We start from the raw sequence: 12,425 nt of genomic DNA, 5'->3' as shown, positions 1-12,425 counted from the left end.
TTGGGTATTTGTCCAGAATTTACAAAACTTCACAGATGAGCACTACTAGGTTTTACAAAAGGAGATGGTCCACACGTAGGCGGACACCGTACCCAAGACACAAAAATTCTCGAAGTCTTCTTTCCCCTTGATGCCTTTACAGGAAGTTGCTTGCCTAGAGGACAGAGTCAGACGTCATGAAAAATTCAATCATGAAATGATGCACCATGCCCATCACTCCGCTCAAACCTCCACTGCTGGCGCCACCGATAAAGTTGCTCATCTGCTTCTTCATCAAAAGCTGCATGGCGTAAGTAGCAGCGCTGTTCATGACGCTTTGTTTAGCCTCGCTAGATCCGCCACCGGACTGTTCGAAGAGCGAGGAGGCATGCTGCATGGCCATGCCAACCAGCTTGCTCTGCATATCACCTCCACCGCTGCTTCCGTGACTTCCGCCGCTCACCATGTCCGTGAACACCTGCAAAATTATGGGTATTTGCGATCTTGATCTTGATCGTGGCTTACTTTGAAGGCTGCAGCTCCGCCCATTGCATCGGGTGCCATGCCTTGTGGGCCTTGCCCCCCAGAGCCGAATGCTTGGTCGTGAGCATTTTTGAGGTTTTGAATGCCATCCTCGTCGATATCACCTTGTTGCTGGACAGTCTAATTCGCAGTGATTAGGAAGGATCTAAATACGTTCAACGGGGAACGACAAACCCTGTGCGCATGAGACAATGCCTGGTCCATGAACCCGTGGTTTCCAGAGTCGACATGCTGTCTCACATCGTCCGAGTTGACTGCCATCTGCTTGTGAGCACGACAGGGGGGATCACCAAGTAGATGACATACACGAAGGTCTGTAAGACTGGGGAGGCCGGTTATCGGGAGAGTTGAACTCCTGGCCTCCAGTCTTGTGTACGTGGGCTGTCCGATGATCCGCTGCGTTTGAATATTCCTGCGATACGAACGGTGGATTGTCTACTTACTCTGGCTTTGAGACTCGGAGTAGGCTTCGTAACCTTGCTTTGCGAGATTCATGAAAGAGTCCTATGTACAGATCGAATCAATTTATGGTCAGTTTGTACTGCGCAAAGCAACTCACCATGATGATGGGAGGTTATTGGGAGGTTGATTGTAGGTAGATATATGAGACTCAGAGACACCGCATCACTCCATCGTTATCACCCCGGGACCGCAGTTAGCCGGTTCTAATCTCATCTCAGCCATTTTGGTTCCTTCCAATCAGAATCGTTCCGATGGACATAGTTCATCGTGACCCTGAGCTTCTTGAAGCTTGTCTTGAAGGGGTTGATGCTGGTCTGCAAATGACAACTCGAACGTTCCCTGTCAGTGTCAGCTGCCTACTACTAGTTCAGTGTGGTTCGAGACCGCGTCTAAAATTTCTTACGTTCAGATCAGGGTGAGTATCATTGCATACTGGCCTATTTTGCTGTCACTACTTCACACTTGGAGGTTGCTTTCAATGATTGGCTACAAGCGTGACATCCAAGAGCGCGCTAGAGGAAGTCTTCGAGACTATACAACAATACAACATCTATGGCTACACAACTTCTCGGTGTCATGGCATTCTACACAACAGTTGACTCCAGCTCTCTCTCATCTGCACCAGTAGTGGTTATCGTAGATGCGTATTGTGTGCCCGCAACTAAGGGCGTGCCGGTAGTTGCGCACGTGTTTGATGGCGGAGTAACCGCGCCAGAAGGCGAGCTACTAGAGTGCATCCCGAGGTAACCTTCCGCTGTCTCGCGTGCTTTTTCGGCCTGTGGTTGCAAAGTAGATCGTGCAACGTCAATGTGCGGTTGAGCGGCGGCTTGTGCGGATGCCAAGAACTTCTGAGCGGTTCCAACAGCAGACGATGCCGATGCCTGCCATGATGACGATATGGCGTCTCCTCCTGGCTTATTCGAAGCTTGCGGGTCTGTGCTACTGTGAAGATAGTCCTGCGAAACATATAGGCATTCAGGTTCGAAGGTAATGTAAACGCTGATCTCACCTGAGCAGAAGTGGCAATACTCTCCACCACTGTCTTTGCCTGGTCTAAATAACTTGCGCTGGTATTCTTGGCCGTATGGAGATCCCTCTGCCCTTCGGAGGCCGCGACGTTCGTCTTCTGAGTCACTTCGCTTTTGAAGACATCAAAGGCAGTACTAGTGTCTCTCTCTCCCGTCAGTTCAGACCCCATTCCCTACAGGTTGCAATGTGTAAGTGAGTTTCCGCCTGAATGGATGAACGCGACTTACTTGCGCAGCTTGAGCTGCTTTGGTTGCTGCTTGTTGAAGATGCTCCGCGTTCTCTTCCACTTCGTGTGCAACATGGGCGTTTGGAGCTTCAGCTTGCGCATGAGCGGCTGTTGTCTCATGCTGGGCTCTCCTAGGAACCAAAAATCGACATCGCATGGACTCTATGCTAAAAGATTGCTCACTCGATGCCCTGAGCCTCCTTGACATTAAAAATGGAACCTTTGTTGACTGTGTTCGACATGGTTGTTCGGTGTAATAAGTTGATAGACCGTCGCGTTTGTCTGGTCTTATGCAACTACACCTCCATGACGTCATGGCTTGATTGTAAGATTATGATGACGTCGTACTCCGGATACATGTGGATCTCACATTTCCACATTTCGCACCCTGTGACTGCTCCCGCTTGCACTGGGGGCACTTCCAGATGCGACACTTTTCCTTTTGAGCCCGGAGAGTTTCTTTGCTGACAAGGCGCGGACGCTTTCCATATACTACAGATTATCAGGCCTTATTATGTTCTGATCGCTACCATTCAACGTTCAACGTTCTGCGATGAAGAGTGCTGATGCAGGCCGGACTTTCGAGAGCGTGATGTCGCTGAGACACTCGAAGCGCTGTTCGCAACAGAGAATGAAGAGGAAAAGACAGCGGAGAACGTAGTGTACAGGCCCATCTATTGTAATTCATGGTAGAAAACGTCCAAAGGTGAACGGACTGCTTGTCTACATATTGTATGATCGAGGGCGGAGGATATCGGCGAGCTTCGAGTGATGTAGGAGCGTCTACTGCACGGTCGAGCTCGGGACCATGTATACCGGTGGTTATTCGTGCTTTGACTTGAAATACCGGTGCAATAGCGGCGGCGGCATGCTGATTCATACAGTTCTTCGGTCAGTCATTACTCGTACAATACAGCCAGTGCCAGCGACTTCCGTCAGCTACCATTATGGTCAGAAAGTTTATATATGAAGCAAGCTCCAGGCGCACCTTTTCATGCCACCCCAAGAGCACGCTGCCGCTCACATCACCCCAGCCCGGCATTCCCATACCCTTGTAAAGGTACTTCATCAATGTGTCCTGAGCATCCTGGGAGAGCGCTTTCACGACGCTGATTATCTCCGACGATTTCGTGCTATTCAGTATCGAAACAACGGTCTGTAACGTCAGGTTCTTACACAAATGTCAGTGTATTGGTGAGATGGGGGCAACAGAGTCACCTTAGCTTCCTCGACATTTGGCCCGTAAGGTATGCTGTCCAGCGCAATTCCCAGGGCTCCTGGTACGTCTCCCCTGCTCAAATGAGTAGTACTTAGGTTAGATCATGTTGTAAAGTAGCGAGGTGGGACTACTGTACCTGGCTAATGTGCTCCGGACTGCGGCCTGCTTCTGTTTCGCATCACTCAAGACCTGAGTAGGATCGCGTGGATCTGGCTCACAAAGCTCGCCCTCCAGTAGGACATCCTCGTCATATGCGTCGATGTCGATCTTTCTAAAAGACATGGTGGTTGGAATGGAGTCTCGGTCTGATCGCTGCTTATGTAAGACACCGACTCATCATTCCGATACAAACATGGGTGAAGAAATATAGATTCAGTAATTGACGACAAAACTCGGGGCATTCAGCCACTGATATCATTTGGGTACCATAGACTATCTGCAAGACTATCTGGGGTATGCTTTGTCACAGCTAAATGTGTGAGCAGAACTATTGAAGTTCTTCCCTATTTTGCGTTCAGTACGTGTTCTGACGAAGAGTTTCATCGCTGACATACCTGGCAGGCCCGCCGTCATTGGCAACAGTACTCAGTCGACGAGGAACCATTCAAGTCGCAAGTTCTGCTCTGTATAATATCAGATCCCGGGCACGGAAGCCCCCCACAAGGCTCCCAAATGCATCCACGTGCACTAAGAGGACCAAGAGCAGTAAATGCCAAAAAAATGATCGCTAAGAAATTCATCTAGACATTCAGTGTCATCAGTGGGATCTACAGGTTGGTGAGGTGAGCCTTACAGTCGAAGAGTGCGAGATCTTTGAAGCTGAGTGTGGGTTTTTCTTTTACAACTGGTTGTTCGTTAGTTCTGTGCTCAATGCTCATGCACATTATAACTGCTGCTAGTTAAAAATATTGATCCGCAAGTTCGAAAACAGCAATCATGCCTCGTGGTCTTCCTCAGGCACATCCCATCATGAGCATGCAAGGTCCGAAATACTTGCACAAGGACTCGAACTACACAAGGGTTGAGGCTAAATCAAGAGCCACCGAGCGCCTGTAAGTGCTAGACTTGAGTGTTGTGGGCAGAACTATTTTGAAGTAGTTCTGCCAGCAAAACTGGCTGAGGTTGGCAGATCGCAGGATCGCAGATTTTTTGATGGTACTAGTAGAAGTGTTTTCCGTGACATCCTGCTGGATGTGGCAGCAGTCAGATCAGTTGACCCCTTATCAACACGCTGCAGTTCCACAAAGTCGAATCGTCTCCCAGCCCTTTCAAGATCTCCATCCTAGTCCGACTGAACTCTGTGTTCATATTGCAAATACATCCCCGTCCAGCAAACCCAGCCTATCGCAAAAGTTGGCGCGGACCTTGCTGCGTATCTCAAATGTGATTAGGAAGCCGGCCTCCAGACTCACCACTGATACTACTTAGCCATTGTAGAGAGTCATAACGTACTTCAATTCACGTCGTGATATGTACCATAATCTGGATTCTGCAGAGACACCACGACGCAATCTAAGGGTATTGAGGCACACCCAACTTATTTCATTAACAATGATCAGCGCTCGCTTATTTGTCGCAGTTCTGCCGCAACCGGCAGAACTGGCATCCGGACGATACCAATGGTCAGGTGTCCTCCTCCAACATCTTACTTTAGGGACATTGCGGTTTCCATGAAGTTATAAGATCTAAATTACATCTCTGCTACCCTCGAGTTCTGTTACCCTTCGCATGAGTTCTGCCGTGGACCAAGCACAACCAGACTGGTGAGCAAAACTCCCGAGTTTTTACTAGGCCCTCCCCGGTAACGCGGCCATCAGGGATCCTATACTGCTCCCGCGATTTTGCATGTCTTGGACTTCTGCCACATTTTGGCCAGAGGGTTCTGCCGTCTGCCTGGCAGTGCCAATTCCACATGGCAGAATGGCAGAGTCCTAACCACAACACTAGTTGCAGATGAACACAACGTGGTATGAATATCCATTATAATGAAAGAGAAATCAAGTTCGTTGCGAGAATGGTTGCGGGTATATACATGCAGATGCACTTCACGTAGTCGTACAGGAGAAAAACAAAAAAGAGAGATATTCTGTAATCAAGAACATGAAAAGAGAAGCTGATAACGGATACATAACAGGTAGAACTCGTTAAATCCGACGTGTGGGCTCCTCTCGTGAGCTGAGCTTCAAGAATCGAGCAAGCACATCTTCTGAGCCACGTTTGAAGAGTTCCACTCCTCGAGCAGGATCCCAGACACGAGATGCTCGAGAGGGAGTACCAGGAGACTTCCCTTCGGCTGGTGATGCTGGACTCAGAGACGATGAAGTTGGGGATTGACTGGAAAATAGTTGAGAAGGGGACGACAGTGGACTCGGAGTCATACTCCTAGCTGCTCTCGGCGTTGTTCCGCCAGACTGTCCCGGTATCTGCGAAGGTAACAGGGTCTCCCGAGAGCTCATCATAACTGGAGAAACGAAGATCGCGGTGTTGATACCTGCGAAACAGCAGGGGACACCAAGCCGCTTGTTTCAGCACCTGCAGCAACATTCATCACAGGTGGCAACACCCTGAGACTTGATGAAGGATGCCAGTGCTTCTTCATAGATCCGCTATGCGTGCGCGCTTTCAGCGACCGCTTTACAGCGACATCTTCCTCCGAAGAAACCTGCACACTTTGGGTGCACATTTCCTTCGTGTCCGTCTGCACTCCAAATGATCGGTATTTCTTCTTTGTAGTTGCGATGCTAGAACTGCGAGATCGTACCTCTGTCATTGTTCGCTTGCCTTCGTCCTCATCCGAGTCCATCTCATCATCACCATCGTGACTGCTAGCTTCTGACTTCTCCTCCCAGGGTTTCTTTGGGTTTTCGAATGCAGTTGCTAAAGGAGTGTGCCCTGGAGGGCGCGCAAGCTTCGAAGCAAACTTGTGGATACCAGGAACACCATCCCACATGTTCCCAGATGTCAATGATGGGAAACCTGCTAATGGAGAAGGCATTGGCTGGTGTGCTCCAAACTCCCTGCTCAACTTGCGCTCAGGAGTGGATGGAAACGATAGGCGAGACGGGGACTGAAAGAACATTGACCCTTGTGGGCGGGGCTCGCCCTCTGGGAATACACGTGTAGGAGTAACACGAGGGCGCTCCTCCCAAGGGAAGACACGCTTAACCTTGGTAAGGTCAGGAGTAGGTGGCGCAGCGCCACCCTCGGTGGCAGGCCCAGTGACATTGCGGTAGTGCCCTAGTTGGAGTAGCATCTGAGGAATCTCAGGTATAGGTGGTGGGCTGAAGAGTGTTTGGGGCGATGGGTCTCCCTGGACCGGGCTAACTTCCGTACTCGTTGCATCTGTCTCAGAGGACATGCTCGAGGAAGACCTTGATGATGGCCCGGGATCTTTGTTTCTACAGGGAGACTCATCCCAGATATTCGGGAAATAGGTGTCTCTTGGGATTGCGGAAGGAGTGGTTAAGGTCTTTGGTGGCGCTTCGATCGTAGCATCCCACGAGAGAAGGGGCGGAGAAGTAGGGTGCGATCGCTCGATCCTTCGTTCTTGCAACGAAAGGGGCGACTTTGGTTGATTTAAGCGCACGGCTGACTTGGAGGACGAGGTGACAAAGTGGAGAGGTGTCGGGGGGAGAGATAACAGGCGCGATTGTGGCGCAGGAGGCACTTCATCGACATTTGGAGTTGGCAACGTAGTCCATCTTACAGGTGAACCCAATGATAGTGAACCTATTTGTTGAACAGGTGTTGTGGGTTCGGCGACTGCCTCGCTGAGATTTGGATCAGGAGGCTCAGGGGCAGTCTGGTGAAGATCATGATCCTCAGGCTTTGCGGGGCGTGGTCTCATAAGATCCAAACGCCCCTCAAGGGGCATGCTCTTGTACTCGCCCTCTCCTTTCAATCGATCACCAGACCGGAAGCCCATTATACCCATGCCCTGAAGGGCCAAACGACGTAAGACGTCGAGACCAAGTGGACCTCCACTTGGTGCTCCCGCAGTCTCTACCACCGCAGGGGAATTCCCCTTCATCATCCCATGCAGACACGTATTTGCTGACAGGAACACCGAGATCCGGTGAGATGGGTTTTGATCGAAAGTGCTTGTCATAAACACTGTACCATCGATCGACGAGCGAACCATAGTCGTAGGCTTGTTGAGGTTGCTTTACTGGCTCTGATACTGTAGACTGTTGTTCCATCTGAGATGATGGTACTTGGGTGGAGGATCCTGGGGCGCGATAAGGGATGGAGTGCCAGGGCTTATTAGGTCCGATGAAATGCACCACTGATATCTGGGAACCGAACCGTTCATATGCAGGGGCATACCTGATTCGTAATAAATATGTCATTAACCACACAAGGGAAAGGTGATACGATATTACTGACGTATAAGCAGCAGTAGGAGTCGTGTTGTAAGTGAAGCTAAGCCTATTCCAGTTGCCTCCCCTCCATTCATTCAAAACACCTTGATCTCCGCCGTCCCAGCTTCCATTTGTTTTCAGAAGCTCTTGGAGCTCCGTGAACTTATCTTCACTAGGAGATAGCACCATCACACCCGAGTTGAATATATCGGGCCATCCTACGTCAGGTGCCGCGGAGAACTCGTGATCAAGGTGGAATAGGTGGGATAGGGGGCGCAATGGGAGAACATCCGCATCAAGGAATATCACCTTGGAGTACTGCGCGAGGCGGAATACGTGTAGTTTTGTCAGGACGGTATCAAGGTCAGGGCGTCCTGCAATTAAATGAACATGATATTAGCCCAGCTATTCCCACTGTATGCGGGTGGCTGATGGAGAAGCTTGGACACGATGCATTCATACCCCACATCTGGGGCACAATGTGCACAATACAGAAACTGGCCTGGGAACCGTTACGGATATTCCGACAGAGAAGTTTTTCGTGCCCTCAGCTGATACCATTCAGACGCAACCCAGTCAACGCAGCAACGACTCACCCAGTAAATTTAGTCCAGTAGGATCGGATTGGCCTATCACCTCAACACCAATGACAATATCGTATGTCCTTCTGAGTAGCTTGATTGTAGTGATATCAAGGGTTTCTGGTGTGACCATGCACACTGTGTCGTACTCGACCTCACGAGGTTCAGTTTGCACATCCTTTAAGGCACCCGAAATGGCGAGTGCACCTGGGAGATAGGAATCTGAAGTTACGAGAGTCACGAAAGCAAAATGAATGGACATGGCGAGGACAAGAAATGCCTTAAATGCGTCCACAAGGACGCGTCAGACGTATAACTTAGTGGAACTAGGTGAAAGAAATAAAAATACCAACAGAGCTTATCGTAGGAGAGTGAAGGTTGCTCCAAACATGTTGACGAAGTTCACAAGGTAAATTATTTATAAAAATAAATAACACACGTCATATCCTCACTCTCTCCATCCAGTAAAGGGTTCGCCTAGACTTGAGTTCTAGCCCAACCCCGTTCACAAAACGAAGAAATGAGGATTCTAAACCGAAAGTACTATCGCATGCACAATACACTGAATAGTGACGAAAATAAGCTGCGTGAGAGTTTATTCGTCTCGGTTCTTGTGCATAAGACCTTGGCGCTCCTCATCTGCGCCATCTTCTTTATCACCGGATGCTCTACGCTCCCCACCACGCCGCTTCTTGGCGGCCGTCTCACCTTCATCGTCGCTTCCTATATCCTCGTCGCCGATCTCAAACACGACGTGATCCTCTGCAAGCGCTTCAGGTTCTCGCCGTGAGTTCACGAGTGTGATCTCATCATCCTCTCGGGCAACCGTACGTTGTTGAAGTGTCTCGAGATCATAATCCTCAGCATCTTCATCTTCCTGTGCGATTTCGTCGGACATGGCAAGGCGGCGGTTGTTTTCTGATGGTCGCCAGAGGTACGCAATGCTCCAGAAGGTGAAAAAGTAGAGGAGGGCGAGGTAGCCGTCAAGGAGCCACCAACGAATTTTCCACGATTTCGCTGCGTAATCTACAAATCATATATATTCAGACGGATCAAAAATTGGTTCGCGGATAATGACACACCTTCAGCTAGTCTATCAGAGAATGACATCGAAGAGATAACGAAAAAGACGGCGATGATAACTACCGTGCCAAGGAGGATATAATACAGGCGTTTGAACATCCTGAGCTTATATCTTTGCTTTCGCACACTGAGCTGCGTTATTGTACCTAAAACAGCTACATGAGAAAGCATGTAAGGTGAAAAAAATTGGACATACCATTCAACGAGTACAGGATCCACATCAGGAACCCACTCAAAGTAAATGCCAGTGGTATGACGAACATCAACAGTATCAATGCTGACGTCGACTCGAGTTCCAGTTCAACTATACCCACGGCGTACAGTACTGGTGACAACACAACGGTCATTACACCTCTGATATCATGAAGAACTGAGCTTACCTCCGAAAACAAAGTGCAGCCCTGCGAGGATCTGACACTTGAGCATTGTGCGCCCCAGAGATTCGCGGACGACGCTGAGCCCCAGTGATACAACAAGGAGCATAAAGAAGGAAAGGGCATTGCGCCCCGCATCCAGAATGGCAACTGCATAGGGTGAGCGACTGATTGACTATTCCATTGATTGTTCATACCAACAAAAAGAAAGACGACTGACGCCGCGGTCTTCCCATGTGCATTGAGGTATCGGTAGTATACTAGGCATGGTCAGTACTGAGGTGAGGTCATGAAAAATGTCCTACCCCAGTTTGCAACCATTTCGATGACAAGGAACGCAACCAAGCTCGAGAGGTAGTACTGAGATAAACATTAGAACATCCAAGGTGTATAGAACATGATGACGGACCTGAATGGGTAATAGTTCTGTAACATGTTTATAACAGAGCCATGCCCACGCAGAGCCTGCGATGACATATACAAGGAACATGGCAAGGTAAAACTGAGTGTTGTGATGAGAGAGATGGCAGCAGACCACGTTTTTGGCTCACGTTAACTTTGGGATAGTCGGTCGCAGGAAGCTGTCCATCAAAGGTATTGCGGAAAAGAACGACGCCGTTGTATGTAGGATGAGACGGGACATCCGTAGGTGCCTGACGGACAGCGGGATTCAATACCGTCACAGGCACGATAGCTGCGGCAGAGATAAGTCGGGAGAGACAAGACGATATGACTTGGACTTGCCTGCGCAATAATATCCTGTCTTGCGAACTTGATACTGTATAGGCTGTGAATATGCAACAGTCCCGTACGGGCTCGGGTTTAGCATGTCACTCGATTGTCGAAGACTGTTGTGTAGGTCTCGTGATCTCCACGGTGAAGTGTCATTATCAGCAGGAGGAGTGGGGTTACCCTCTGGGCTTTCCCACAACCCTGATGAATCTGAGGATGCGCCGCTGGTCTGGTTAAGGGCAACGCTAGCAGTCCAAAAAGTAGTTTGATTTGCGGTGGTCCCGTCATCAGATGAGAATATGAATTTCCCAACATTTTCATATGCACAGAGGCCAACTCTGACTGCGTCTGTTGTGCATACGTAAGTCTTCTGCTGGGGGTATAATAGCTGAGTTCGGCGACAAATCATGTTGTAAGGGGTTACTCACGGGTAGGGAGTCATCCGTCGTGGAGGTAGTGACACCAAGATACTTGACATCCTTCCATTCATATATAACCATTGCTACCTGTCCTTGTGAAGAACTTTCATCAAATGTGACTACGACACGTCGTGTAAGTATCTGGCGAACATATGTAGTGCACGTGCTGCGCACCATTGATGAAAGTCGACTGGCTTGCCCACATTCCCGAACATACTTGGCGAGAATAATCCGCGTCTGAGAACTCGAGCTCATATCCAGTTGCAAGGGAGCAAGCAAACAGAACACCGAGCGCGATCGCCTGCAGCTTCGAATTTTGGCGCATCCAGAAAGCGTTTGTTGTGGCTTGTTTCTCAAAGGCTTCTCGTCTTAAGTTGGAGTCGACTTTGTCCACAGCAGTTACTGCGCCCAGCTTCAAGTAATTAACCGGGAAGCACCGCTCCACAGCACCAGCGGCGAACCAAAAAGTTGACAGTCGTTCACCGCTGAACCCAGTATGCTCGGCGACTGAAGAGGACGTTTTTGACAGTGTCACTTGGGAGTCTCCTTCAGCACCCTATCACGCCGATCACACCGTCCAACCGTCTGGCCCAGGCTTCAAGCAGAGTACGGCAGGGACAGAGGATGAGCGGGGTCCACACGATCCAAAGTGGGAGGGATATCTCATTGTTACCGTCAAAGATCCTGTAAAGGAGCTTGCAGAAACTAAAGACGCATACGTCTCCTACCTAGTCTCAGCGAAGGTGCGTTGTAATATAACTCGAGCTCTTGTGCATAATTTTGAGACATCTGCAGACCAATCTTCCAATCTTCTCTACTCCTAATCCTTCCTCTCGTCGACGATTCCAGGACTTTGTATTTCTGCGAGACCACCTTGTGAAGGATTTCCCAGCATGCGTAGTACCTGCTCTTCCCGACAAGCACCGGTTAGGTATATATTACCGTCGTAATCTTAATGTTGTCTAACCACGCATAGAGTACCTGACGGGCGATCGCTTTAGCCCAGAGTTTATGGAGCGCCGCAGACTAGAGTACGTATGTGTGGCATGCAGACGCGTTCAATTTCTTATCTTTGACAGCCTGCACCGGTTTCTCGAACGGATATCCCGACACCCCACCCTACAACGTAGTACTCTCGTTCGTGCGTTCTTTGAGTCGACAGAATGGGTACGTCGATCAAGCCAGTCCAAACACTCCAAACACCCCTGACACCTTCCAGCACGTCCATATGCATCAACATCTCGCACACCCCCCAGGGCCAGAACCCACACCAGGACTCATCGATAACATCTCAGACACCCTCTTAAACGCGTTTGCACGTGTCCGCAAGCCCGATGAACGCTTTCTCGATATGCGCGAATCTGTCGATAAATTTGAGGATGGGCTTGTCGTTTGCGAGCGCCTCTGGAACCGCGTC

The 12,425-nt window shown here is 49.6% G+C and overlaps 5 protein-coding genes across 5 annotated transcripts; all 5 read right to left on the bottom strand.

Annotated features, from left to right (window-relative positions):
• Positions 1–3: 3 nt before the first annotated feature.
• F5891DRAFT_1012357 (beta-flanking protein) lies at positions 4–1,138 on the bottom strand. Its single transcript, XM_041360722.1, is given in 8 exon segments — positions 4–80; positions 93–154; positions 206–457; positions 505–642; positions 697–776; positions 829–903; positions 966–1,026; positions 1,082–1,138. The coding sequence occupies 7 exon segments, from the start codon at positions 1,082–1,084 to the stop codon at positions 137–139; spliced, it is 627 nt and encodes a 208-aa protein (XP_041230251.1). The 5' UTR covers positions 1,085–1,138; the 3' UTR covers positions 4–80; positions 93–136.
• Positions 1,139–2,582, bottom strand: F5891DRAFT_1012352 (uncharacterized protein). Its single transcript, XM_041360721.1, has 4 exons — positions 2,241–2,582; positions 1,994–2,185; positions 1,455–1,940; positions 1,139–1,401 (listed from the first exon to the last, which is right to left on the bottom strand). Exons 2-3 carry the CDS (start codon positions 2,180–2,182, stop codon positions 1,569–1,571), a joined length of 561 nt encoding a protein of 186 aa, XP_041230250.1. The 5' UTR covers positions 2,183–2,185; positions 2,241–2,582; the 3' UTR covers positions 1,139–1,401; positions 1,455–1,568.
• A 171-nt stretch (positions 2,583–2,753) lies between these two features.
• F5891DRAFT_1162424 (actin-related protein 2/3 complex subunit 5) lies at positions 2,754–3,764 on the bottom strand. Its single transcript, XM_041365291.1, has 4 exons — positions 3,595–3,764; positions 3,458–3,530; positions 3,228–3,410; positions 2,754–3,178 (listed from the first exon to the last, which is right to left on the bottom strand). The coding sequence occupies exons 1-4, from the start codon at positions 3,738–3,740 to the stop codon at positions 3,116–3,118; spliced, it is 465 nt and encodes a 154-aa protein (XP_041230249.1). The 5' UTR covers positions 3,741–3,764; the 3' UTR covers positions 2,754–3,115.
• Positions 3,765–5,178: 1,414 nt separating this feature from the next.
• Positions 5,179–8,800, bottom strand: F5891DRAFT_1012334 (glycosyltransferase family 8 protein). The gene is made up of 7 exons (XM_041360720.1): positions 8,416–8,800; positions 7,845–8,193; positions 7,505–7,784; positions 6,220–7,482; positions 5,930–6,156; positions 5,277–5,909; positions 5,179–5,222 (listed from the first exon to the last, which is right to left on the bottom strand). Exons 1-6 carry the CDS (start codon positions 8,660–8,662, stop codon positions 5,603–5,605), a joined length of 2,673 nt encoding a protein of 890 aa, XP_041230248.1. The 5' UTR covers positions 8,663–8,800; the 3' UTR covers positions 5,179–5,222; positions 5,277–5,602.
• On the bottom strand, positions 8,801–11,375 carry F5891DRAFT_1012330 (lung seven transmembrane receptor-domain-containing protein). Its single transcript, XM_041360719.1, has 11 exons — positions 11,183–11,375; positions 11,018–11,127; positions 10,602–10,959; positions 10,409–10,551; positions 10,267–10,359; positions 10,163–10,217; positions 10,055–10,117; positions 9,864–10,007; positions 9,680–9,808; positions 9,483–9,629; positions 8,801–9,426 (listed from the first exon to the last, which is right to left on the bottom strand). Exons 1-11 carry the CDS (start codon positions 11,331–11,333, stop codon positions 8,996–8,998), a joined length of 1,824 nt encoding a protein of 607 aa, XP_041230247.1. The 5' UTR covers positions 11,334–11,375; the 3' UTR covers positions 8,801–8,995.
• Positions 11,376–12,425: the final 1,050 nt, after the last annotated feature.

This window comes from Suillus fuscotomentosus (assembly GCF_016647785.1).
Source record: "Suillus fuscotomentosus strain FC203 chromosome Unknown F5891scaffold_9, whole genome shotgun sequence".
Lineage (NCBI taxonomy): Eukaryota > Fungi > Basidiomycota > Agaricomycetes > Boletales > Suillaceae > Suillus > Suillus fuscotomentosus.
Note: the sequence above shows the minus strand (reverse complement) of the source record. Positions and strands in the feature narration are given on the sequence as shown.